Source organism: Perognathus longimembris, chromosome 28, assembly GCF_023159225.1.
Source record: "Perognathus longimembris pacificus isolate PPM17 chromosome 28, ASM2315922v1, whole genome shotgun sequence".
Taxonomy (NCBI): domain Eukaryota; kingdom Metazoa; phylum Chordata; class Mammalia; order Rodentia; family Heteromyidae; genus Perognathus; species Perognathus longimembris.
The window spans coordinates 92,539,696-92,563,251 of NC_063188.1; the positions used below are offsets into that span (position 1 = coordinate 92,539,696).

At 34.4% G+C, this 23,556-nt stretch overlaps 1 protein-coding gene across 2 annotated transcripts in view; it reads left to right on the forward strand.

The window, feature by feature from the left end:
- Dmd (dystrophin) overlaps window positions 1–23,556 on the forward strand; it is a 1,916,788-nt gene that overhangs the window by 1,146,703 nt on the left and 746,529 nt on the right. For both annotated transcript variants that reach the window (XM_048336444.1, XM_048336436.1), the window contains 2 exons: window positions 2,882–3,029; window positions 6,122–6,271. In XM_048336444.1, the coding sequence (XP_048192401.1) occupies window positions 2,882–3,029; window positions 6,122–6,271 (298 nt within the window). The remainder of the gene's footprint in view (window positions 1–2,881; window positions 3,030–6,121; window positions 6,272–23,556) is intronic.

A 23,556-nucleotide genomic window follows, 5' to 3' on the forward strand; every position in this document is an offset into this window, starting at 1 on the left:
ATTTTTAACACTTACTGATATCAAAACCCAAAATATAAATAAATCTAAAACAAGTCTCTTAGTAAAATAAACTATCTAATTGTAAGTATCATATCAATCAGCAACACTCCCCACTCACCTCTACTCTCTATCCCTTTGGTACCCAAAATAATGGTACAACATGTTCTGTGACTGAGGATGTCTTTAATTGAAATACTGTAGTGTATATTAGGAGGGTAAATTAAAGCATTTTTCATAGTCCATATTTCAAAGTATTGGAAAGATTCTTTGAGAAAAGGAATGCATACACGAGTGAAAAGAATGATGAATATGTTCGTTATGTCAACATGTGTTTATTGTTCAGATATTCTATGCCTGCTATTATGTCTGGAGAAAACATTACAGTAATAAATTGGACTCTAAAATTCTTCCTATCAGGAATCTTAATTTCATCTGTGAAATGGAGATATTACATTGAAACAACCAAATTAAAGAGCATGGGAATTTTAGGAATTAAAAAGAAAGACAGCCATGTGCCGGTGGCTCACTCCTGTAATCCTAACTATTCAAGGAGAATGATATTTGAGGATTCCAGTTCGAAGCCAGCCAGAGCATAAAAGTCCCAATGAGACTCTTATCTCCAATTAATCACTCAAAAACTGAAAGTGGTGCTATAGCTCAAAGTGGTAGAGCACTAGCCTTGAGCAAAAGAACTCAGGGACTGGGCCCAAGCCCTGAATTCAATCCCTACTACTGACTCCCCACTGACCCCCTCAAAAGAAAGACGAATACAAGGAGAAAGAAGATAAATGTTGTGGGGGAGATATGGAGGATTTAGGGACAAGCCAGGGAACAAGTTTCTATGGAAAGAGAACCCCAGAGAAGAGGCTAACAACTAGAGATTTAACTTAGCATATTTGAAAAGCACAACAAGGATGCTAGTGGATCTCCAAAAAGGGAGACAAAAGACATCGAAAATGTGATTGAGATGTCACAAGAGAAGCAATCAGCAGATTTTATGTGTTCTGTTTAGTGCCAAAACTAGGTGAAGCACACTCATAATTGAAATTGTTCCAGGTGCCATATTTTTTTTTAAAATCAGGCACAAAATTAATTTTAGTATTTTTATTTAATGCATTACATTAACAATATTATCAATATTATCCTTTCAACCTTTATGTGATAGGTAGGAGATTCTCACTTGAAATATTTTGCATTGATTGAAATGTTTAAAAAATAAGCTTCATTTTTTACAGCACCTTAGGGTTTGCAATAAGGTTGAACAGAAGGTACAAATATCATGCTCCCTTTTGTGTGCTGTCTGGTATGTATTGTACAGTTGCAGCTCATTCCAGTCCAGACCAGCTACTTCCCAAGTGCTCAGTAGTCACATATGATAGTGATACTATATTAGAAAGCACATATCTAGATCTTCATCATGTAATAATGAAACTATATATGCAACATGCTTATTTTGTGTGATAGAAACAAGACACAAAAAAGTACAGACCATGTAGTTTCATTAGCTTAATATTCACAACAGGCAAAATAAAGTTGATGGGTTCAATTTGAAGGTTGTGATTGTAAGGAATCAACAGGAGGTTTCCGATATTGCATATCTTTCTCTAGTCATATGGTTATATGTTGAATGCTTAAAATTTCATTGTGTTCATTCATATGTGCACTTTCCTGGATGTTTATTATACTTCAACTAGAAGCTTACATGGAGCAGATATATAACTCCCAAATGACAAGAAAATAAAAGTAAATTATTTTAAGAGAAACACATTGTGTTTAGCTGTAAGTCTTCCTATCCAATATGTAAGAATAGATTTATGGCTAGTTGAATAGTGTACAGTATATGCATTTTTATAATTAAAACTTCCACAAGTCCAACATATGTTAAGTATTATAAATCAGTTTATGTCTTTCTTCAAATAGACTGTGAATCATAATTTGGAAGAGATTTTAACATGTGATCATTTAGTGTTCTTATTTTAAAACCTTGTTTTTACTTTTGTCATTTAATTTTCCACAAAGCATGTTTTAATTAAACATTTTAAATATACATTTTCATATTTTGTACTTACCTACTGCAGTATTTTCCAAACAGGGATAATTTTGTCATCCTCATGAGTGGGGTATTAAGTAATATCTCAATACAATTTTGTTTATAGCTGTCCAAAATGATGTTCCTATATGCAACTTATATAGGCCAGAAATGTGGCTGAAAATATCTACAATAAGGCAGCCACTGTTGGCTCATGCTTGTAATCCTAGCTACTCAGGAAACAGAGATTTGAGCATTGTGGTTCCAAACCAGTTCAGGCAGGAAAGTCTCCAATTAAGCACCAGAAAACCGGAAGTGGCACTGTAGCTCAGTGGTAGAGTGCTAGCCTTGAACAAAAAAGCTGAGGGACAGCACCCAGACCCTGAGTTTAAGCCCTTGACTGACAGAGAGAGGAGAGGGAGAGAAACAGAGGGAGAGGGAGAGGAGGAGGGGTAAGGGGGGGAGAAGAGAGAGAGAGAGAGAGAGACAGAGACAGAGAGACAGAGTTATAATAAACAAACCAGCCACTCACAACAAAGAAATAAAATGTATGTAACCAAAAATGTCAGTAGTGTAGGTAGAGAGAATGCAGGTCTATCGTTAATAACAGTGCAAAAAGTATATATTATGACATAATAACATAATGTTAGAATTTTCAAACCAATTCTCTTTTTGAAACTGTCATTTTGGAAATAACATTTTGTTTAAAGCAAGTGAATTTTGTTAAAATTACTTATATAATATTAACATATTTTAGATTGTTTTTTAATGCTTGATATGTCTTTTTGGTTTAATTAAAAAGAAAGTTTGAGAAATATGTCATTTAAAACAATTTTATTCTTCTTACTTCAGGCTAGAAGAACAAAAGAATATCCTGTCAGAATTTCAAAGAGATTTAAATGAATTTGTCTTATGGTTGGAAGAAGCAGATAATGTTACTAGTATTCCACTTGAACTTGGAAATGAGCAACAGCTGAAAGAAAAGCTTGAACAAGTCAAGGTAATTTTATTTTCTAAAATCCCCCAGGGCCTACTTGTATAAAGAGCATATAAATCTATTTTTAAAATGTATTTAATCATCGATTTACTGCCATTGTTATTTATAGTTCTTTACTAAAATGGTTTTCTCACAATTTTATTTTATCTTAACTCAATGGCTCCCAAGAAGTGTACATATATATGTAGATAGGAAGATAGATATGTGTGTGTATACACACACACACATACACAGACATATAGATTTATGCACTTAAATGCAATGCATGGCGATTATTTTTTAACTACTTTTAAACTATTTTGAGATTTATTTGACAATCCCTCATCTAATAACTTCAAAACATGAAGAACAAGGGGTGTAATTATAAATATAAAAGTAAATGAGAACCATTCTTTCAGTTGGTTCTAGGCTGTACACCTAAAGTTTTGGAAGAGAGTGTGTGTAAAGAACAATCTCATTTATTAGGGAAAATCTTAACTACCAAATCAATAATGTTACTTCAGCCTCTGATTAAGAGCCATAGATGTGCTGACAGCATTGTTTCTGTTTTGTCTGTGCACAAGGGCCTTGATGTTGATTTGTTTTCTATAGTGATTGAATCAATACCCAGCTTATTCAAGTAATTTTTCATTCATTCTTACTATGATGCTTATTTATTACTGGTGACTTTACCTGACTGGCATGTATAGTTGGATTAATTTTAACTTTCTTGGATTCAGTTTTAGTAAAACAACTCTGGGTTATTCTCATTGTTGGAAAAAGCTGAAAAGGAAAAGGAAATTTATATTTAATCATCTCAATCACCTGCTGAATATTAGATGCATTTATAATGCTGTTTATTTCATGTTCATATGAAATTTTCTGCCTGATTGTGATTATCCCCATTTTGGAAGGTTACAAAATAAGATAAAGAGAGTTGCTTATTTATCAATGATTCAGTTGGTTTACACATATAAGTTAGATTCTAAACAAACATTTATTTCTATGAACAAAGAAATTATGCCCTTTCAGGGGATGTAGTTTAAAATAAAAATACTGTTTAATTCAGTAAACAAACACCGAGCACTTATTATATCAAACATTATACTAGGTACTTGAGACTAAAAGAATTAAAAGTTTTTCAAGCCACCTGAAGATAGTTCTACCCTAGAAAAATGAACTTACTCTGTTCATGGAAATTCATTTTTAATGCAGTTTCATGTGTAACAATACAATTGATGTTACATTTTATACACATGTTTAGCAGCATTCACTTCTTAATAAATGGGCAGATCTTCTATTCTCATAAAGTCTAGACTAACATTGTGCTTTATAGATTTCTATGGTAATGGAAATACTCTGTATTATCTGTTTCTATACCCACTAGCCATTTATGACATTTCAAAGGTAGCTAGTATAAATAAGGAGCTACAGAGGTGTGCAATTAAATTTTAAGGAACCTAAATTTAAATAAAATCATGTGGCATGTGGCTACTCTCTTGGACATTCAGTTCTAAATCAGTAAAATATGATATAACCATAGTGTTTTGTGCATCGTGAAAGAGGGCATAAACATCTGATGCTAAATGAAAAAGAAATTCAGGGATGAGAAAGAGTCAAAAATAGCCAGCTCCCATTGCTCACACCTGCAATCTTAGCAACTCCAGAAGCTGAACTCTGAATATCAGCTTTTAAAGCAAGCCCAAGCAGATGAATCTGAGAGTCACTTATCATTCAAAAAGTGTGGCTCAGGTAGTAAAGTACCATCCTTGAGCTAAAAATCCAAAGAAAAGCATGAGGCTCTGAGTTCAAGCTCTAGTACAGATAACATAAAAGCATAAGAATTCTAAAATGAAAATATCCAATTGTCCTCTTCATAAGGAAATGGAAAGACTTAGAAAAAATTATACTAAATAAAGTGAGCCAGACCCAAAGAAACATAAACACTGTGGTCGCCTTCATTGATAATAATTAGTATATGTCTAGGATAGTCCTAGCAGATGACCACAATAACTCAATGGCTAAGTACATACGATCACATAAGATGACAGTACGTGAAATGATCTCCATTGGAAGCAAGTGGTATATCATTGATGTTGGTATTTTTAACATAGTATGTGAAATTATTTCTTTTTTCTTCTGTTCATTTTGCCTAAGATTCAGCTCTTATTGTCACTGTATTTGATTCTGGTACCCTAGGTACTTTATATATGTTTGTCTGAATTAGGGAAGGGAAGGGGAACATCAAAATGCTGAGACAAAGGGTAAAAGGCAAACCAATACAACAGCAATACGCACAAGACAATATGTTGTAAACTATCTGTACAACTCTGTGAGGTGGGGATTGGGGAGGAGGGAAGGTGGGAGAAAAATAAGGGAGAGGTAGCAAGTTGGACGAGAAATATACTCACTACCTAACATATGTAACTGTAACCCCTCTGTACATCACCTTGACAATAAAATAAAAGATAAAAAATAGAAAAATTGAATTAAAGGCTGCTTGAAAAACAAAAATAAAACCAATACACAGTTAAAGAGTTAAGAAAATGACAAAATATCCAAGTCTGAATCATTGCTGGTTGTTGTTCACTTGTTTTACACCATTATAGCTGTCTTAGTTTCCTTCTCTATAAAATGAAGATAATAGGAAGTATCTCTTATAGTGATTATAATATGGACATCAACTTAGGTAAAATTTAAGACCTTAGCCCAGTGCTTGTGACTGTGTTTATGAAGAGCACAGTGTCTAACTCATGAGATGCAATGATATACGCTTGTACTTGACGGGATGATTAATTTATTCAGATTGCTCCATTTCCAATCATTTTTCCCCACACAACTATGTTTTGGGTGTTGCTTTAGAGTTCCTAATGTTAGCTAACATTTATCTCTGTGGAGTACAATAATCTGGTCATATGTAGGAAGGCTTATCTACTCAAACAGTGGGTGTTTCGGTTCATCAGTTCTGTGCTCTATAGAGATATTTGGTATTTGAGGTACCACTGGGCCTTGGTCAAATTGCTTCATTTTGATAAAGTAATCAATAAAGGTGAAGACAAGGTATTTTGGATTGTGCTGTAATTCATTTTAAACATTGTTGCATTTGTCTGTTTCAGTTACTGGCAGAAGAGTTGCCACTACGCCAGGGAATTCTAAAACAATTAAATGAAACTGGAGGAACAGCACTTGTAAGTGCTCCCATAAGCCCAGAAGAACAAGATAAACTTGAAAATAAGCTTAAACAGACAAATCTCCAGTGGCTAAAGGTTAGACATTAACCATGTCCTCTGTCACATGTGTTAAATGTTGCAAGTGTTTAGATTTGATTTGTTTCCTGAGTGCTTTATTGCAAAGAAGCTGGTATATGGATTCTTGTTTTGCTTTGTTTTGTATCCCAAATATTTGATTTGGCTGAATGTTTTCTATTAGATGGAAAAATGGTGATAGTATATGGCTTTACATTAATGACCAAATGCCACAAGAGTTACTAGCATATCTTCTCAGAAAATTTTCTATAAAATTAGACTGAAAATAATGACATACTGAATATTTTGGTAGTATTTAAACAAAATGGAGGTGGTCTGGTTCAATAAGTCTCACAACTCAGAATTACTTATAAGGTATAGCTAAGTTTTAACATAGAAGTAATTTCATACTAGTGTTTAAGTTACTTGAAAATTATTAGAATGACACATGGCATGCATATGTTGATATGTCCAAATGAAACTCCTTTATTTGATTAATTGATGCTAATAAAAATATAAGAAAATGTTGGGCAGGTAATGTGGCTTAGTGGTAGAGTGCTTGCTGAGCATGAAGTCCTAGGTTCAATTCCTCAGCACCATATAAATAGCAAAAGCCAGAAGTGGTGCTGTGGATAAAGTGGTAGAGTGCTAGCCTTAAGCAAAAAGAAGCCAGTGACAGTGCTCAGGCTTTGAGTTCAAGCCCCAGGACTGGACAATATACATATAATATATACATACATATACATGAAAAAAAGAAAATGCTAATGTAAAAAAGAACTTAATAAAGTGAAAATACAATGAAAACTTATTAAAGTAAAAATACAGCACAATTCCAAAGTCAAATCATTTTCCATTGTATACTAGTGGGCATATCTTAATTCTTTTCATTTGCACCAAGCAAATAAATGTTTTCTCTTTTGCCAGTAATTTTTGCCATATAATACCAGTCATCATTAGTCACTACTATAAATATGGAGAACAACAGGAAAATTAAATAAAGATGAAGCTTGACTTTTCCACTGCTTGCTAAAAAATGGACAGTTCTCCAGTCAATTAACTTCCCATGCAATCTGGTGATTAATAATATCTCTAGTAGTGATCATTCAGTCTTGTTCTTAATATGAATTTTTTATGAAAGAAGTGCATCTTCAGTGGAGTTGTTAGTCTGCCTAGTATTTAGGGAGTACTGAAAAATACTAGAAAATGAAAAGGAAGTATGATAATAATGATGATAAGTAAGTCTTGTAGCTGAGGGTGATAGCAGGCACCAGATGTCTTCATTGGGGTTTTGATGTGTTCATGATTTTTCCCTATGAAATGTATTTGTAGCATAATTCAGAGTTCTCCATACTATAAATCTGTGAGGTGAAATGCTATATTTAAAAAGTGATGCTGACCTACCTATTGGTCTGATAGATGTGGAAATCTGTCATCCTGAAAGTTGCCTTTATGTAGTTGCTAATTACATCAGAGCATTTAAATCATCCATTCAACAGCTATCTAATGTGTGACTATGTATCATATGCTGTTCTAAGCACATCATAATCAAATCCCACCCTTGCATTATTTAAAGGACATGCATAATTTTATAGGGCTTGGCAATATAAATATTCATATCTCTAATTTATAGTTACTAAATAGGTCGTGGCTGAGAATTTGGGGAAGGGCATAGTCATTTCAAGTTTAAAACCAAAGCATCCTTGACTTGCCCTGAGTATATTTCATTTTGCTCCAACAGACCTGTTGTTCTATCATAATTTTTATAGTTCTTAGTCTCTCATGATTAACTACTTCAGAAGATAGTATGTGTATAGAATCACCTTATGTGAACAAATAGGAACTTAGAGATGTGCCTAACCAAGTCCTTAATAACAATGATTACTGCTAATATTCATACCATCTGCATCACCATCCTGACATCACTAACTTTTTGGACAATCCAGTGAAATTGAGTAGATTAGCTTGTCCAAGAAACCTGAATATGATTACTACAAAATTAATTGCTCTTTTAAAGACTAAGTTTATAAGGATATAAGTCCTAATATTACACGATTGAAATCTTAGAGCCAGTTCGGGAAATATGAAACAGACTCTTAAACTAGAGTTGGTGAGAAGACAAGTTACTATGGTGATGAGTGAAGAAGTTTGTCAATGATCGATACCACTCACTATTAGCTGTGTGATCTTACTTATCCTGCCCTGTCCTCACCTACATCACAGCATCCATAACTCTCAATTCCATTAGGACCTATATCCCCAGGTTCAAGTGAAAACTCAAACTGTATTTGCTCCAAACTGTTTATACAAGGGAAATGTTGCAATAGTAAAATGCGAAAACCACGGACAAAAGTCTTGCTGAAACACCTTAATTAAAAGTTGTTCAGGGGGCTGGGGATATGGCCTAGTGGCAAGAGTGCTTGCCTTGTATACATGAGGCCCTGGGTTCAATTCCCCAGCACCACATATACAGAAAACGGCCAGAAGTGGCACTGTGGCTCAAGTGGCAGAATGCTGGCCTTGAGCAAAAAGAAGCCAGGGACAGTGCTCAGGCCCTGAGTCCAAGCCCCAGGGCTGGCCAAAGAAAAAAAAAAGTTGTTCAGTTGTTAATGTGGCTGTTGAGGACAAAGCTGAGCTACATACTGCCACTATGAATACATGGCTGAGAATGAGGAGAGTTAGATGCAAGGAGTCAGCAAAAAATACTCCTAATGGAAGCACAGGGAGGTTTTAGGAAATATTTTCCAGTTCTACTGATTTCATTATTCTCATTATTGATAGTCAACTAGCATTTAAGATAAAATGTCCTGGAAAAATCATACTTTTCCTTTTCAACTTGCCTAAGAAGAGCAAACCATCCAATATTGTTTTCAAACACTGACATTTTTACTTTTTAAATGTGAGAATAATTTAAATAACTTGTTAACCCTGAATATCTTTGCAAGTAAATTACTGGCCTAACTCAACTCAAAAATCCACAAAGAACCTTCACACTGTTTCCCCTTCTCTTCCCCTTGCTCCATTCTTGGTAGTGTCAGTTACCCAAAACCATCTGTAGAAAGTTACATTGGTGCTAGTTAGTACTCAAATAAGAAACCTCAACTAACAGAAGATCATTCATTTCAAGACAATGTTATTAAAAAAAAAAAAAGCAAACATCAAAAGTTTAGTATGAATCCGAAAGCCCTGATACTTTTGCCAGCATTCATTTCCATATGAAAATTTTTCTTTTGTCACTACATACATACTAATAATATGTATCCAACATGAAAATGTATCCCTTAAGTTTGCTGTAGCCAATATTTTATTACAAAGGTAAGCTAATTTCTAATAAAAAAGAGATTTGACTATTCTCGGCAAATTCTCTTTCCTGTTCACAGTGAATTTCAATGAAGAAGCATATTATGATGATGAAAAGATAATGGAGAAGAAAAATTTCATAATTCTTGACCTTCAGTGTAACTTTTTTAAAGCCTTTTATTAGCACAAAGGTGTTTGCCCTGTGGCAGTGGATTTTTGAAATGAAAAGAAATTATATAATAAAAAAGGGCTTGATAACATAAAAATGATTTTTTCTTTCCTTTTGTTTCAGCAGCTCCTTTACTGACTAGATTATATAGCATCTACTTGAAAGCTAGAGGAGGTTTTCTTTCTTTCTAATAATTTAATAATCTTCAAATGGCATTAAATGGAGGTTTTCATATGCTAGCTCCTTAAACTAAGTTTGAATAGGAAAGAAGATTAAAGGCCATATTTAAGAACACACATTGTAAATTCTAACCCAGTTTCATTTATTATATCACCTGAAAAGCCAATATGTAATGTAAAAATAAAATAAAATTACAGGGCTGTTTTTATAAAAGGTCAGAATCTTACCAAGAATGAACTTTTCTGTCAGTACTTTATACTTATACATCAAGATGTGTGAGTTTATTTAGTTGAAAAGAATTTAATACTAAACCTTGACTACTATATCCATGTCAGCTGTCCCCTAGTGCTTCAAACTGGAGTGAAGGGAAAGAAACTGCTGGGTTGGTTGATGTATTCCATTTGTGGAAGACCACCTGCCAGGGTGCATAACAGATCTGTAATGGGGTTCTTACCTTTATATTGTATAGAAAATGGATTGTTAGATTAGGCCTAGGGCCAATGAACTCTGCAAACCCTGGTTTCAGGAAAAGAGTTTATCATCTTTTGTTGTTCTTTCTTTTTTTAAACTTTTTTTTTCTTTTTTGGCCAGCCCTGGGGCTTGAACTCAGGTCCTGAGCACTGTCCCTGGTTTCCTTTTGCTCAAGGCTAGCACTCTGCCACTTGAGCCACAGCATCCCACCCCTTCTGGCTATTTCTATATATGTGATGCTGAGGAATCAAACCCAGGATTTCATGTGTACAAGGCACGCACTCTTTAACTAGGCCATATTCCCCGCCCCTCCTTCTTTTTTTCTTGGTAATCCACATTTTTATTACCAGCAATTAGTTTTATGGAGGGTTTCCTTTTAACACATACACATATTAATATAATATACCCTAATCAGATTTGCCCCTTAGCCACTCTCCCGCATAACCCCTCTCCCTTTCCTCAAACAATTTCAATAGCTTTATTCTTCTACTTCCACACATGGGCATACAGTATTTGATCACATTCACTCTTCTTCAGAATCTCTGTTTGCTACCCCCCGACACACACACCACTATTCACCCTCCTTCAGTACCTCCATTTGCCTCCCCGCCCCACTAATACCCATACACAGTGTAGAACTTGTGTAACATTCCCAGTATTCATTGTTTAAGTGTATATTAGTTTTTCGAGAGACTTCACTATAATATTTTACATATACTACATTTTAATTTGGTTGGCCTTCTTATTTACTCTGACTTTAAGGGATATTATTTCTGTCTCTTGTCGTCTGAGAAGGATGGGCTAGATTATCTGAGAGTAAACAGATTACCAAAATGAGCATTCCCCTCATTTATCCATCTTATATCTCATGGCAAGCTCAATTTATGGGTTATGAATAGGATGATGATGAGATTTTAACTTGCTGCTTTTTAATTTTCTTGTTGATATTAGAACTAATTGCCAGAGATCGAAGGGAGCATTTCATTGTTTGTTGCTAAAGGAAATCAATCTCTTTTGCTAGAAAAGTGAAAGTATTTGAGCAGAATGGTATAGTTATAATTTGTGAACATTTTTGGTTATCACTCAAAATAGTCCATTTTTGGCATGGTTGGTCAAGTGTGGAGGAAAAGAGATAGACCAGAAAATGGTCCAGAAACCAAAGTCATTGCAAGGGTATTTTGAGCTATTTCGTTTGTCCTGATAGTTGAAATCTGTAGGCAACTTGTGACTGATGATTATACCTTAAACATAACATAAGAGTAAGTTTATTATGAAGGTGACACATTCTATTTGTGATGTAGGTCACATCAACATTTTGACTAAGACGATAATTCTTGGACTTATTTAGATAATTATAAAACAATGAAAATTCGGCAATGCAATCACAATTTAAATGACTATGATTCCTTTTGCTATTAATACAAATCCTAGGCCAATGTTGTTAAGACCTTTTTTTTTCAAATTTTTATTATCAAACTGATGTACAGAGAGGTTACAGTTTCATACGTTAGGCTGTTGTTAAGTCCTTGATGTTGCTTTCTTGTTTCAGCTGTATTGGTGATGTGCATCCTTTTGCTAAATGTTTGCGATTCTGATGAAGGGACAGAGAAAAATTAGTTTTTTTGAGGCTAGATAGATTCTGATGTACTGGCAACCATATAGAACATCCACAAAAGATAAAGAGTAACAGAAAAGACACTTTCTGGTTAACATTTTATGTGGTTTAAGTGTGATGGTCAAGAATCAGAGAAAAAAATAGAAAGTTCATGGCAACTAATAGTAACTAAGAACAGGCACTCAGAGACCCACTTCTTCCAAGGAGACCCCAACTCCTGCCTTTAATTAATTAATATTCTGAATCTACAAACAAGTGAATCCCTTCATCGTTAGATCAGAGCCTTCAGGATCTAATCCTGTATAGAAATACCCTCAGAGACACACCCAGATGTGTGCTTTACTAATCTAATAGTCATTTCATAGTTCAGTTAAATTGAAAATAGGTATTAGCCATCAGAAAAGTGTGGCTACGTTTAAAAATCTCCACAGTGGCCTGGAACAAATGGCCAACACTTTTAACCATATAATCTCGAGAAAAAAATGATTTGATACAGCTTCTTGGAAGGCAATGATGAGAATAAACAAATTTGCATTCTATATAATCTCACCATCTAAATGATTATTGCTCAGTTTAAATTGGGGTAAGTGATATAAAAAAGACAATGTAAGACTATAAAATAAGGAACTTTCAAGGCTCTAGAAGAGGAAATAGCTGTTTCACATATAGAGAAGTACCTACTAAGTATGGTGATTTGAATTGAAGACAAAACTCATTTGAGTTGGATAGTTCAGGAAACTCTCACCTAAAAATCCTAAGCCAGATGTCTCAGAGAATCCCTACAATACATATACAAATCCATGGTTGTTTTCCACTATTGCTACATCTGCCCCACATACTGACCTTGTCATTGTCTTATTCTTCACCAGGACCTAGAGACATTATATTAATCCCAAAGGAGACAGACAGGCCAACTATTTCCACTAAAAATTTACATAATTGTTGTCCTACAATTTTGTGCTAATTAAAATGGGAAAGGGGTTGTGATGATATCAGTAAATGTAATAAGGTCATTCTTTGTTCCCAAGAGCAAAGATAATTCCACTAGAAAAGATTTTGTGTATATTCTTCATATTATATCAAGAAAGGGTATGAGGGACGAGGTAACAAACAGTGCAAGAAATGTATCCAATGCCTAATGTATGAAGCTGTAACCTCTCTGTACATCAGTTTGACAATAAAAATTTAAAAAAAAGAAAAAGAAAGAGTTGGACACAAAAAAAAAAGAAAAGAAAGGGAAGTGAGACAGTAGAAGGTCGGAGGATCTAATAGTATAACACATACTATGGCATAGAATATGCACAATAAATATTTCAGAATAAAGAAAATGTCCTACAAGGCTCTCAGAAATTGATTTTTATTTCCATATAGTTTTCCACATTATTCTTAATATCTTAACATAGCAAAGTTTTATTATTTTTGTAATTCTGAGTTGACTATGATAGTGTCTTCACTTAGTTAGATGAGAAAGCTAAAGTATTCCAAATGGTCTCCTTCTTATGACTGGCCTAATAGCTTAGCTGGGGCTATTGGCCATGACCTTCATTTGTTTTCATTTTCTCTTTTCCACATGCCTCCTTTGGCTTTCTCACAACTTGATTGTCTGATTCCATGAATATGTATTCCAAAATAACATCAACAGTGATGAAGCACTTGTCATGCTTCTCCTTGAATCACAATTGCCTGTATTCCATTGACGAATGCCAGGTGTAATACAGTTGACCTCAGAGTCAAGGTAAGAAAGGGATGCATAATGACAAGAATTCTAGGAGACATCCATAATTGGAGGCTACCAAATTATGATCTTACACACTTTTTTTAAATACCAGCAGTGTGATCTCTATGGATCACAATCTCCTCATCTGGAAATTGGGTGAAAATGGCACTATTCAAATGGACTAATTGAGACATAATACATTTAAGATGCTTAGAGCTGTGGTCAGCACATTTAACATTAAGCTTTTAATATTATATGGAGCTATAAATAAAATACAATATTTTTGAGATATCACTTAAACTATAAAGCAGCAATATTAGGTTTCTACCTTAATCAAATGTTTCATATATATTATATTATCATGAATCTTATCTGTTTCATGAAAATATCAACAACACTTTCCTACAATATCTGGTTGGTTTTGACAAGAGGCTCTACTAGTCACAAAATGCCAAACTAGAGTACTATTTGCAGATTGCTGAGGATTCAGAAAAGACAATTCCTTGGTAAATTTCTCTTTTAATCTGGATTTCTGTAGATGTTTCTTCCACTAGTTATTGTCACTCAGATTGTCATTGCAATGAGGCCATTTGATAATCCTCCCATTTGTTCTGTGCTCCTCCTTGCTTTCCCCACCCCCATTCACCTAGAATGTTTACTTCTGTTGTATTCTATACTACAAATCTTCCTATCTGATACCTGCTTTATGTTTCCACAAAACTTCCTCATCACCTCTGTTACCCTCCAGCCCATAGTAGTATTTACCATTCAGACATTCATAATTTTCTACTTTACATGTGTCCAGAATTTAGTTTGTACCATTCTTTTGGTTTCTGTATATGTTCATACCAAATCTGCACTAGACTTTCAAAAGAGAAATTTAAATAAGCCCTATTTTACAGGGTTCCTCACTTACTGGTGAATTAACAATTCCCGAGTGTATTAAGTAATGATAGCTAACATTTACTGAACGTTTATGATGTATCAGCCAAGGTTATTCTAAGTATTTTCAATCATTAGAGGGAAAACAATCTAAGAATTCCAAATAGGAGTCTAGAACAAAGCTAAATTTCTTGCTTACCTGATGTATAATGAAGGAGAAGTAGCATTCACTAATTGATCGCTATTCTAATGCTTGTGATGGTGGTTTTGATAGTTTGGGTAGAAAAGTTATTTTTTTCCAGAAAATCCACATGATATCCTTAGGACAAAATAGAAATTCCATTCTAATTTATGTGCCTTTAAGAGGATACCCCTGGCACTAAACTCATAGGCAAATGCCACCATCTGTGTGATTTCTTTCCATTTGCCAATGTTGGCACAGCAGGTACTATTAGATCAACCTTTTATTTCACCAGCATTCTTTCAAAATAGTAAACCCTTTGGCCGTTTCAATTCTTTAATCCCAAACTACAAATATAAATTTCTATCTTCTGGAAAACAATATATCATACTTATTCCTTAGATAGTATTATAAAATATGGCATATAGGCATTGTAAATGGACTATTTTGTGAACAAGATCAAAGATTTTTTATGAAGAATAAGATGACCAAAAGAATTATTTTAAAATAACATGAATTTTTGTGATACATGTGGGAGAATAGTTCTAAGTAATATACATACAGATAACTTGTTTAATCGATATAATGATAGGTGATCTTAATGCTGCAAGTAACAAAAAACTGACTCAAGTTGATTTAAAGAAAGACGTTTCAAACAATAATCAGAATCATCAAAATTCTGAGCTTTGCTTTTGTTTCCAGTTTTCTGCAGTCTTCCTTTCCTTATTAGCCTATTAGGTTCATCTTTCTTCTCTCTTGGTAATAAGAATTCCCAGAAAAAATATCAGATTCTATATTGCCCTACTTACTTTTGAAGAACAGCTCATTAGCGACATTTCTTTCTTAATCATCCAGGATACATCTCTCTGGAACTCATTGGCCTGAAATAGGTCACATGTTCATGCCTGATCTAAATCAGACCAAATCTTGCAGCTGAACATGCAACCAAATTCTGCAGCTGAAACATAATGAAAGAAAATAAAGATGGTATATAAACAAAAGGAGATGATAGATATAGATAGATGATAGATAGATAGATAGATAGATAGATAGATAGATAGATAGATAGACAGACAGACAGACAGATATGGGTAGATCTGAAAAAAGATAACTCACAAATTACTCATCCCTATATTTTTAGCTAGTTAATGTAACTGAATAGTGATTGTGATATAAGGACAATGCTTTGAAAATGTAGACAGGTTGTTCAGATCACACAAATAAAAGCACTATTAAGCGCAACAGCAGCTCTTGCTTTCCAGATACAAGTATTTGGTTGTATTTTCCTGGGGCTTTCTCACTCCTTTCACGTGGCAGAATTGAAATACAAAGACGTTTTAATCCTTTTAGAGCAGTATTTGCTACATAAATATCCCTTGTCCTTCAGAGCTGATAACAGAGTTCCATTCTGCATCTTCTCCAAGAGCTCCCAGAAAGTATTATGATTCAGTTGTCCACAGTTACTGGTTATCTTCTCTATTTTACTTTTCTACACCTTTCTGAATGGTTCTACAATCATATATCAAAACGTCTTGCATTGAAATACTTGCACTAGGCCTGTTCTTATGAAACCTGAGTGTTTCTTTCTTATCAAGTATTTACAAGGTGACTATGTAATCAGAATTCCATAATTTTGTGTTATATTGCTATAAAATGATATTGATTCTTTATGGCCTGACTTTTTCAACTGCTATATTCATTTTTATTCAATTTTTTACTCCAAATTTCTAAAATAAAACATGATCACAAACAGGGAAAAAGTAGAATTCAAAGTAGATGTCCCATTTATGAAGTTTAAAGTCTGGATAATGTTCATTGCAATGACAATTTGTCATAGCTAAAATATGGAACAAAACCAGATGCCCCTTGGTAGATGAATGGATCAGGAAAATGTGGTACATATACACAATGGAATTTTATGCTTCTATCAGAAAGAATGACATTGCCCCATTCGTAAGGAAATGGAAGGACTTGGAAAAAATTATACTAAGTGAAGTGAGCCAGACCCAAAGAAACATGGACTCTATGGTCTCCCTCATAGGGAATAATTAGTACATGTTTAGGCTAGTCACAGCAGAGGATCACAAGAGCCTAATAGCTATGCCCTTATGAACACATAAGATGACGCTAAGTGAAATGAAGTCCATGTTATGGAAACGACTGTTATATCACTGTTGTAATTACTTTCAACATGCCATGTGAAACCGTAGCTTCTATTGTTGATGATCCTCTTGTATCCCCTTCCTGTGGTTGTACCTGCACTATCACTGCATCTTATCTGAGTACATTGGAAGCTGTGTATACTGGTATTAGAACTAGGAAAGTGAAAGGGAATACCAAAATCAAGAGACACAGGGAAAAAAAGACAAATGAGTACAAAAGCAATGTTTGCAAAACTGTTTGGTGTAAACCAACAGAATAACTCATTGGGGGAGAGGGAAAGGGGAAGGGGGAGGGGGGAATGAGGGAGGAGGTAACAAACAGTACAAGAAATGTATCCAAAGCCTAACGTATGAAACTATAACCTCTCCATACATCACCTTGACAATAAAAAAGTCTGGACCTGAAATTGAGATTTAATCAAATACATATATAAACATAGGATATAAGATGAGATTTGAAAGGAGAGATTAGTTTTCCTGAACTACAGGAGCTGCTTAGTCAAGGATTTATAGTAAACTGTATAAGTTACCATTAGACAACTATCATTGTACAAGTTGTTTGGAAATCTCAGTATAAAGTGTTACTAAATTCCAATAAGAATGTATTCACTATGTATTTTCATTATGTTCAAATGAGAAGACATATATTGTCTTTAATTATAATTGGTACTATATATCACATAATCTTACTGAGCTATGAAGGGCTGTGCTATTTTTGGCAATATAAAAGAATGCTACCTTTTCACTTTCAAAATCTTCCACATAGACAAAATTTCTCACTATCTGGTTTAGACATAAGTGTATAATTTTACAATTTGATGGAAAATGAATCAGGAAAAAAAAGGAACTATTGGAAGATATCCATTCATTATAAGACTTGGTCTAAAACTTGGCTGACATTTTATAAAATGGAGTTTTGACTCTGAAAAAAATTAGTTTCAGAAAATTGAGATCACATGAATAATTTTTAAATTTATTTTACAATTTTTCATGCATTTCAAAATGTCAAACTTATCCTTTAAATGAAAAGTATATTGAACTATCATTTATCACTTCTAAATTATGAATTCCTCAGCAATTTTCAGAAGTCAATTCCAACATGTTTTCATCATCTCTACGCTATATGCATTATACTCACTTTCTATGTTGTAATTTAGTTTTTATTTCTTCCTCACTCTTCCATCTTATCCTTTCAGAACCTGTTGATTTCCTTTAATCTATATTCCATGTCTTTTACCCTTTGTCTCCATTCTGTTCTCTTAATTTTTGTAATTTGTGTTCTATACTCTATTTCGCAATTATGTTCTTGTTGAAGTGATCAAGGTAAACAATTCTCCACTTCCATTCTCTCATACAACTTATTATATTTTTAATTTCAATTTATTGTGAAGGTGATGTTCAGAGGGATTACTGTTACATCAGTAAAGAAATGAGTACATTTCTTGTCAAATACTCTTATCCCTTTCCTTGTTTTCTCCCACTTCCCCTCCCCAGCTATCCTCCCCCTCCAAGGTTGTAAAGTTCATTTCCAATATAGTGTCTTGTGAGTATTGCTATTGCATTGGTTCATTCTTTGTCCTTTTTCTCGCCATTTTGTTATTCCTCTCCCTGTCCCCATATCTCACACACACAGACACACACATAGCCCCCCCCCACACACACACGACACAGGGTACCAAAATTAAAAATAGTGACAATAAGGGATAATTCAAAAGGGCAAAAAAGAAAGAAAAAACAAACAAACAAATAACTTCACACAGTACATTAAAAAATGCTTTGGGCTAAAGAATTAAAAAGAAGCCTCTGGAGAGGAAGTAAGAATGGCCAATAGACACATACAGAAATGTTCAAACATCTCTGGCCATAAAAGTAAATGCAAATCAAAACTGCATTGAGATTCCACTTCAGTCCATAGAATGCCCATTATCAAGAAAACCAGTAATAACAAATGCTGGTAGGGATGTAGCCAAAAGGGAACCCTACTATACTGTTACAGGGAGTGTAAACTGGTTCAACCACTGGGAAGCAGTATGGAGGTTTTTCAAAAGACTAAACATAGAGCTCCCCTATGACCCAGCAATCCCACTCCTGGGTATTTACACAAATGATCCCAAAAAGGTCATACTAAAACTACCAACACAACTATGTTCATTGCAGCATTATTTAACATAGCTAAGATATGGAACCAACCCAGATATGCCAAAGTAGATGAATGGATCAAGAAAATGTGGTCTATATACATAATGGAATTCTATGCTTCCATTGGAAAGAATGACATCACCTCATTCATAAGGAAATGGAAAGACTTGGAAAAAAACATATTAAGTGATGTAAGCCAGACCCAAAGGAACTTAGATTCCATGTTTTTCCTCATTTGTAATAATTAGTATATATTTAGGATAGTCCTAGCAGATGCTCAGAAAAGCTCAATAGCTATGTATATGACCTTATAAAATGATGCTAATTGAAATGAACTCCAAGATATTATGTTTTGATAAACAGTTCAAAATGAATCACATGCTCATATGAATAATGTAGAAAACACATTAGAAATAACCTACTCTTTTAGCCTAAAGAGTTAAAATGAAAGCATTGTATAATTCTAAAGCATCATATGTAAAGCAGCAGCATTTAAACCAGACTTTACAGATGTAGGCATTCATGTCTATTTAAAGTTGTGGAAACTTTTAAAAAACTATTTAAAATAGCAACATGCAAAGATAAATTGTTCCAAATAAATTGCTGAAATGTAAGTGTAATAATAACAATTTATCTTTATTGTATTCTATTTTAAATTTAATAATGAATGTTAGAAATAGCATTATGACTTTATCTAAATATGTACTTCATCTCTTCTTTCTGTTATTCACACTTCGAAAATAGTCACTGTCTTCAAGTAGCTCACTAAAGTAGAATCCTTTTTTTACCTGTGCAATATTCTTATATTGAAAAAAATCTACCATTTTACCATTCTTTCATTTATATATGTATTAACCCATTGCCTTCTTTTTTTTTTTTTTTTCGGCCAGTCCTGGGGCTTGGACTCAGGGCCTGAGCACTTTCCCTGGCTTCTTTTTGCTCAAGGCTAGCACTCTGCCACTTGAGCCACAGCGCCACTTCTGGCCATTTTCTGTATATGTGGTGCTGGGGAATCAGACCCAGGTCCTCATGTATATGAGGCAGGCACTCTTGCCACTAGGCCATATCCCCAGCCCATTGCCTTCTTAAAATATAAGATTGTATATTAGTTATCTATGGCTGCATAAAAATTACCAATAAAATATTAACTTATAGCTGGACTCTGCTTCAGTCTCTCACAATGGCTGCATTCTAGGTGCTGGCCAGAGTTAGAGGCCCAATTTAGAGCTTGAAGACGGAATTAAATGCTTCCAAGTGCACATGGTTGTTGGCAAAATCATTTGTTGGACTAAAGTCTTATTTCTTTGTTTATTGTCAAAGTGTGATACAGAAGGTTACAGATTCATATATGAAAGGCAGTGAGTACATTTCTTGTTCTACTTGTTACCTCCTCCCTCATTTCCCCCCTCCCCCTCCCCCTTTCCCACTCCTCCCAAGAGCTGTGCAGTTGGTTTACACCAAGTGGTTTCTAAGTGTTACTTTTTGAATGGTTTGTCTTTTTGTTCTTTGTCTCTTGGTCCTTGTATTCCCTCTCCCTTCCCCAGTTCTACTACCCCTATCAGGCGATATCCAGAGTACTTGGGTGTAGCGCAGTGGCAGCAAGAGTACAGCCACAGGAAGGGACTACAAGAGAAACAAAACTAGACAAACCACTCAAACAAACTGACAAGGAAAAAGAGAAAAAAAAAGTAGTATGAGTTCACATGGCATGCTGAGAACAATCACAACAGTGGTACAACTCTTATTTCTGTAACATGGAGTTCATTTCACTTAAGTCCTGTTTCTTGTTGACCAAAGGTCATCTTAAATTTCTTGCCATATGTGCCTCTTCAACATGGCAGTTTGCCTCCTCATATTCAGAAGGAGAGTGAAGAAGTAAAAGGAGTAGAGACTGCGACAGAGGTGAGATAGAACAGGGGGAAGGGGGAGAGAGAGCAGAGAAAGAGGGAGAGAGAGAGGGAGAGAGAGAGAGAGAGAGAGAGAGAGAGAGAGAGAGAGAGAGATTTTGCCTACAAGTAAAGATCACAAAAATCACATCTTACATGGTCTAATTACAGAAGTGGTATCCCATCATCTTTGATATATGAGACTTAAATATAAGCAAAACACATATATTGCCCACTCCCAGGATGTGGACTACATGCAAGAGCACAAATACTAGGAGGTAGGCATTATTGGATGTCATCTTAAAATTCCTCCTCCCCAAATTCTATTTCCTTCCAAGTCCTGGCTTTTGAAAATACAGCTATTTCTCTAGGAGTTTCCTAAAGACATTTTTATTGGTATAAGCAGTTTAAGATTTAGAAAATATCATAATTCTTGGTCTGCATTAACATTATTTCAAGAAATTGAAACTGTCATTTTATATTTCAAAACTGTATGGTGTTGAGAGAAAGATAAGTTGTTAGTATATGGTCCACCCCCAGGAGGGCTCCATGCAGATGACCTCCGCCTGTTTAAATTTCCGCCCAGAACCTGTGTTACCTATGTAATTGGCAAACCTGAAGGCAGCCACCTCCCCTCACCTGGCCACACCTCCCCACCCCTGCCCTAGATAAGGTGGGTTAGCCCTGCCTGTCCTGAATCAAAGCCCCTCCTGAGGTCATGGCATAATATGTAAGGTTTATTATTAAAGTAGGTAGCCAATGAAGGAGAGCACCATGTGGTATTCAAGCAGGAGAGAAAAATTTATTCCCCAACTGCTGGCCTGTGGCCCAGATGATGAATGGCTGCAGAGAAAGGCTGACCCACTGCTGGGCCAGCCATGCCTTATCTTGGGCATTGGCAGGGAGGGGAAAATATGGCCAGGTGAGAGGTGGTGACTGCCTCCAGGTATGCCAGTTATCTAAGGTAACACAGATACTGGGCAGAGACTTTAGACAGACAGGGGCATCTACATGGAGCCCTTCCTGGGGGAGGGGGAGGAACCTTACATTTATGAGTTTTAATTCAGATCAGAGCTGTACTGCATCTCCATAAGACCATATGGAGCTGAAACTACAGAAGTAGTAGTAGTGGTTCAGCGTTAAATAGTTTTGCTTCATACTGATTTAACCTTCTTGATTTTAGTGGATGTTTTTCTTTTTATAAAATAAATGTCCATAAAATTCCAGCAGTTCTTCAAGAATATTATGACAAACAATTCTGGTAAAATTTAAGTTTGTGTTTAAAATAATGTTATGATCTCATTTATGTTACAAACTCCATATTGAAGTTAACTTTTTTCTTAGTTTCTAGTATTAAAATGTAATCTGTATTTGTAAAGATCTCTGACATCATTAATAAAGTTTTACTAGAAAGGGAAATGTCAAGATACAACAAAGATAGAGCTATAATTTTTCATCTATAATGTAATTGTAAATAGATATAGTTAAATAAGTTGGAATTTATATTCACATATGAATTTAGTATTCATAGGAGAAAGTTCAGATATAAATATTTTAAAATAAGAATACATGAAGAAATATTTATTTTGACAATGATTCTCATCTTTCATCTTTTTCAAATGATGACAATATATTTAATACAGCTTTTTTATAATATCACATACGCTTTTCAGGGGAAAATCATACTAAGAGGTTGATTAAAAAAATAGCTAATCCTTGTTCAGAGTTTAATAAAAATTGCTCAAGCAAAAATTTGAACAAAATACCCAGTGTATTGTTTCAGAACAGAGCTATCTAATGTGGTGGCCAGCACCTTTCATATGAGTCCCTGAAATGTGTGCAGTTCAAATTGAGTTGTACTGTAGAGCTTGTAGTACAGTTCACTGATCATGTTTTCATACATGTGTGAGGCCCTGACTTTGAGTACCAGCAGCAGAGATTAGAAAAATAGATAGATGATAGGCAGGTAGATTGATAGATAGATAGATAGATAGATAGATAGATAGATAGATAGATAGATACAAAAATGTTCTACAAGCATAAAATATTCACCAAGCCTTACTATGAAAAAATAAGAAAAAAATCTAAGTTTATTTTCCTTTTGAGTACAAGTTGACATGATATCAATTTGGTGTTATTCTTTACTGTATTATTAAAAATAAATTTACTTTTTTCATTTCTTTTATATGTAGGAAATCTAGAGGTATGTGTATAGCTGATACTATATTTCTATTGACCAGCATTATTCTAGATAAATAAGGTTCTAGATACACATTATTGAAAGGAATAATAACCTGGGAAGTTGTCTGTGTTGAGAAAAAAATTAGATTGACCCTACAATATAGACTAGTCTCTGAGTTGTTTATAAGGGTATTCTTTTAGTTTGAAGGAAATATATTTTATTCAAAAGCTGTGCCTGAATTAACCAACCAACAAATCAACAAGCAAACAAAAACTGGAGAAGAAAAATCATGTTTAAGACTATCTAGTATGGAAAAGTAAAGCAACATTGATGTAGACTTAGAAATCTAGAGGATATAATTTTTTAATTTCTTTTGAGCTTAGTGTGCTTGGTGCATAGAAAATAACAAAATTTGTTGTGAATAA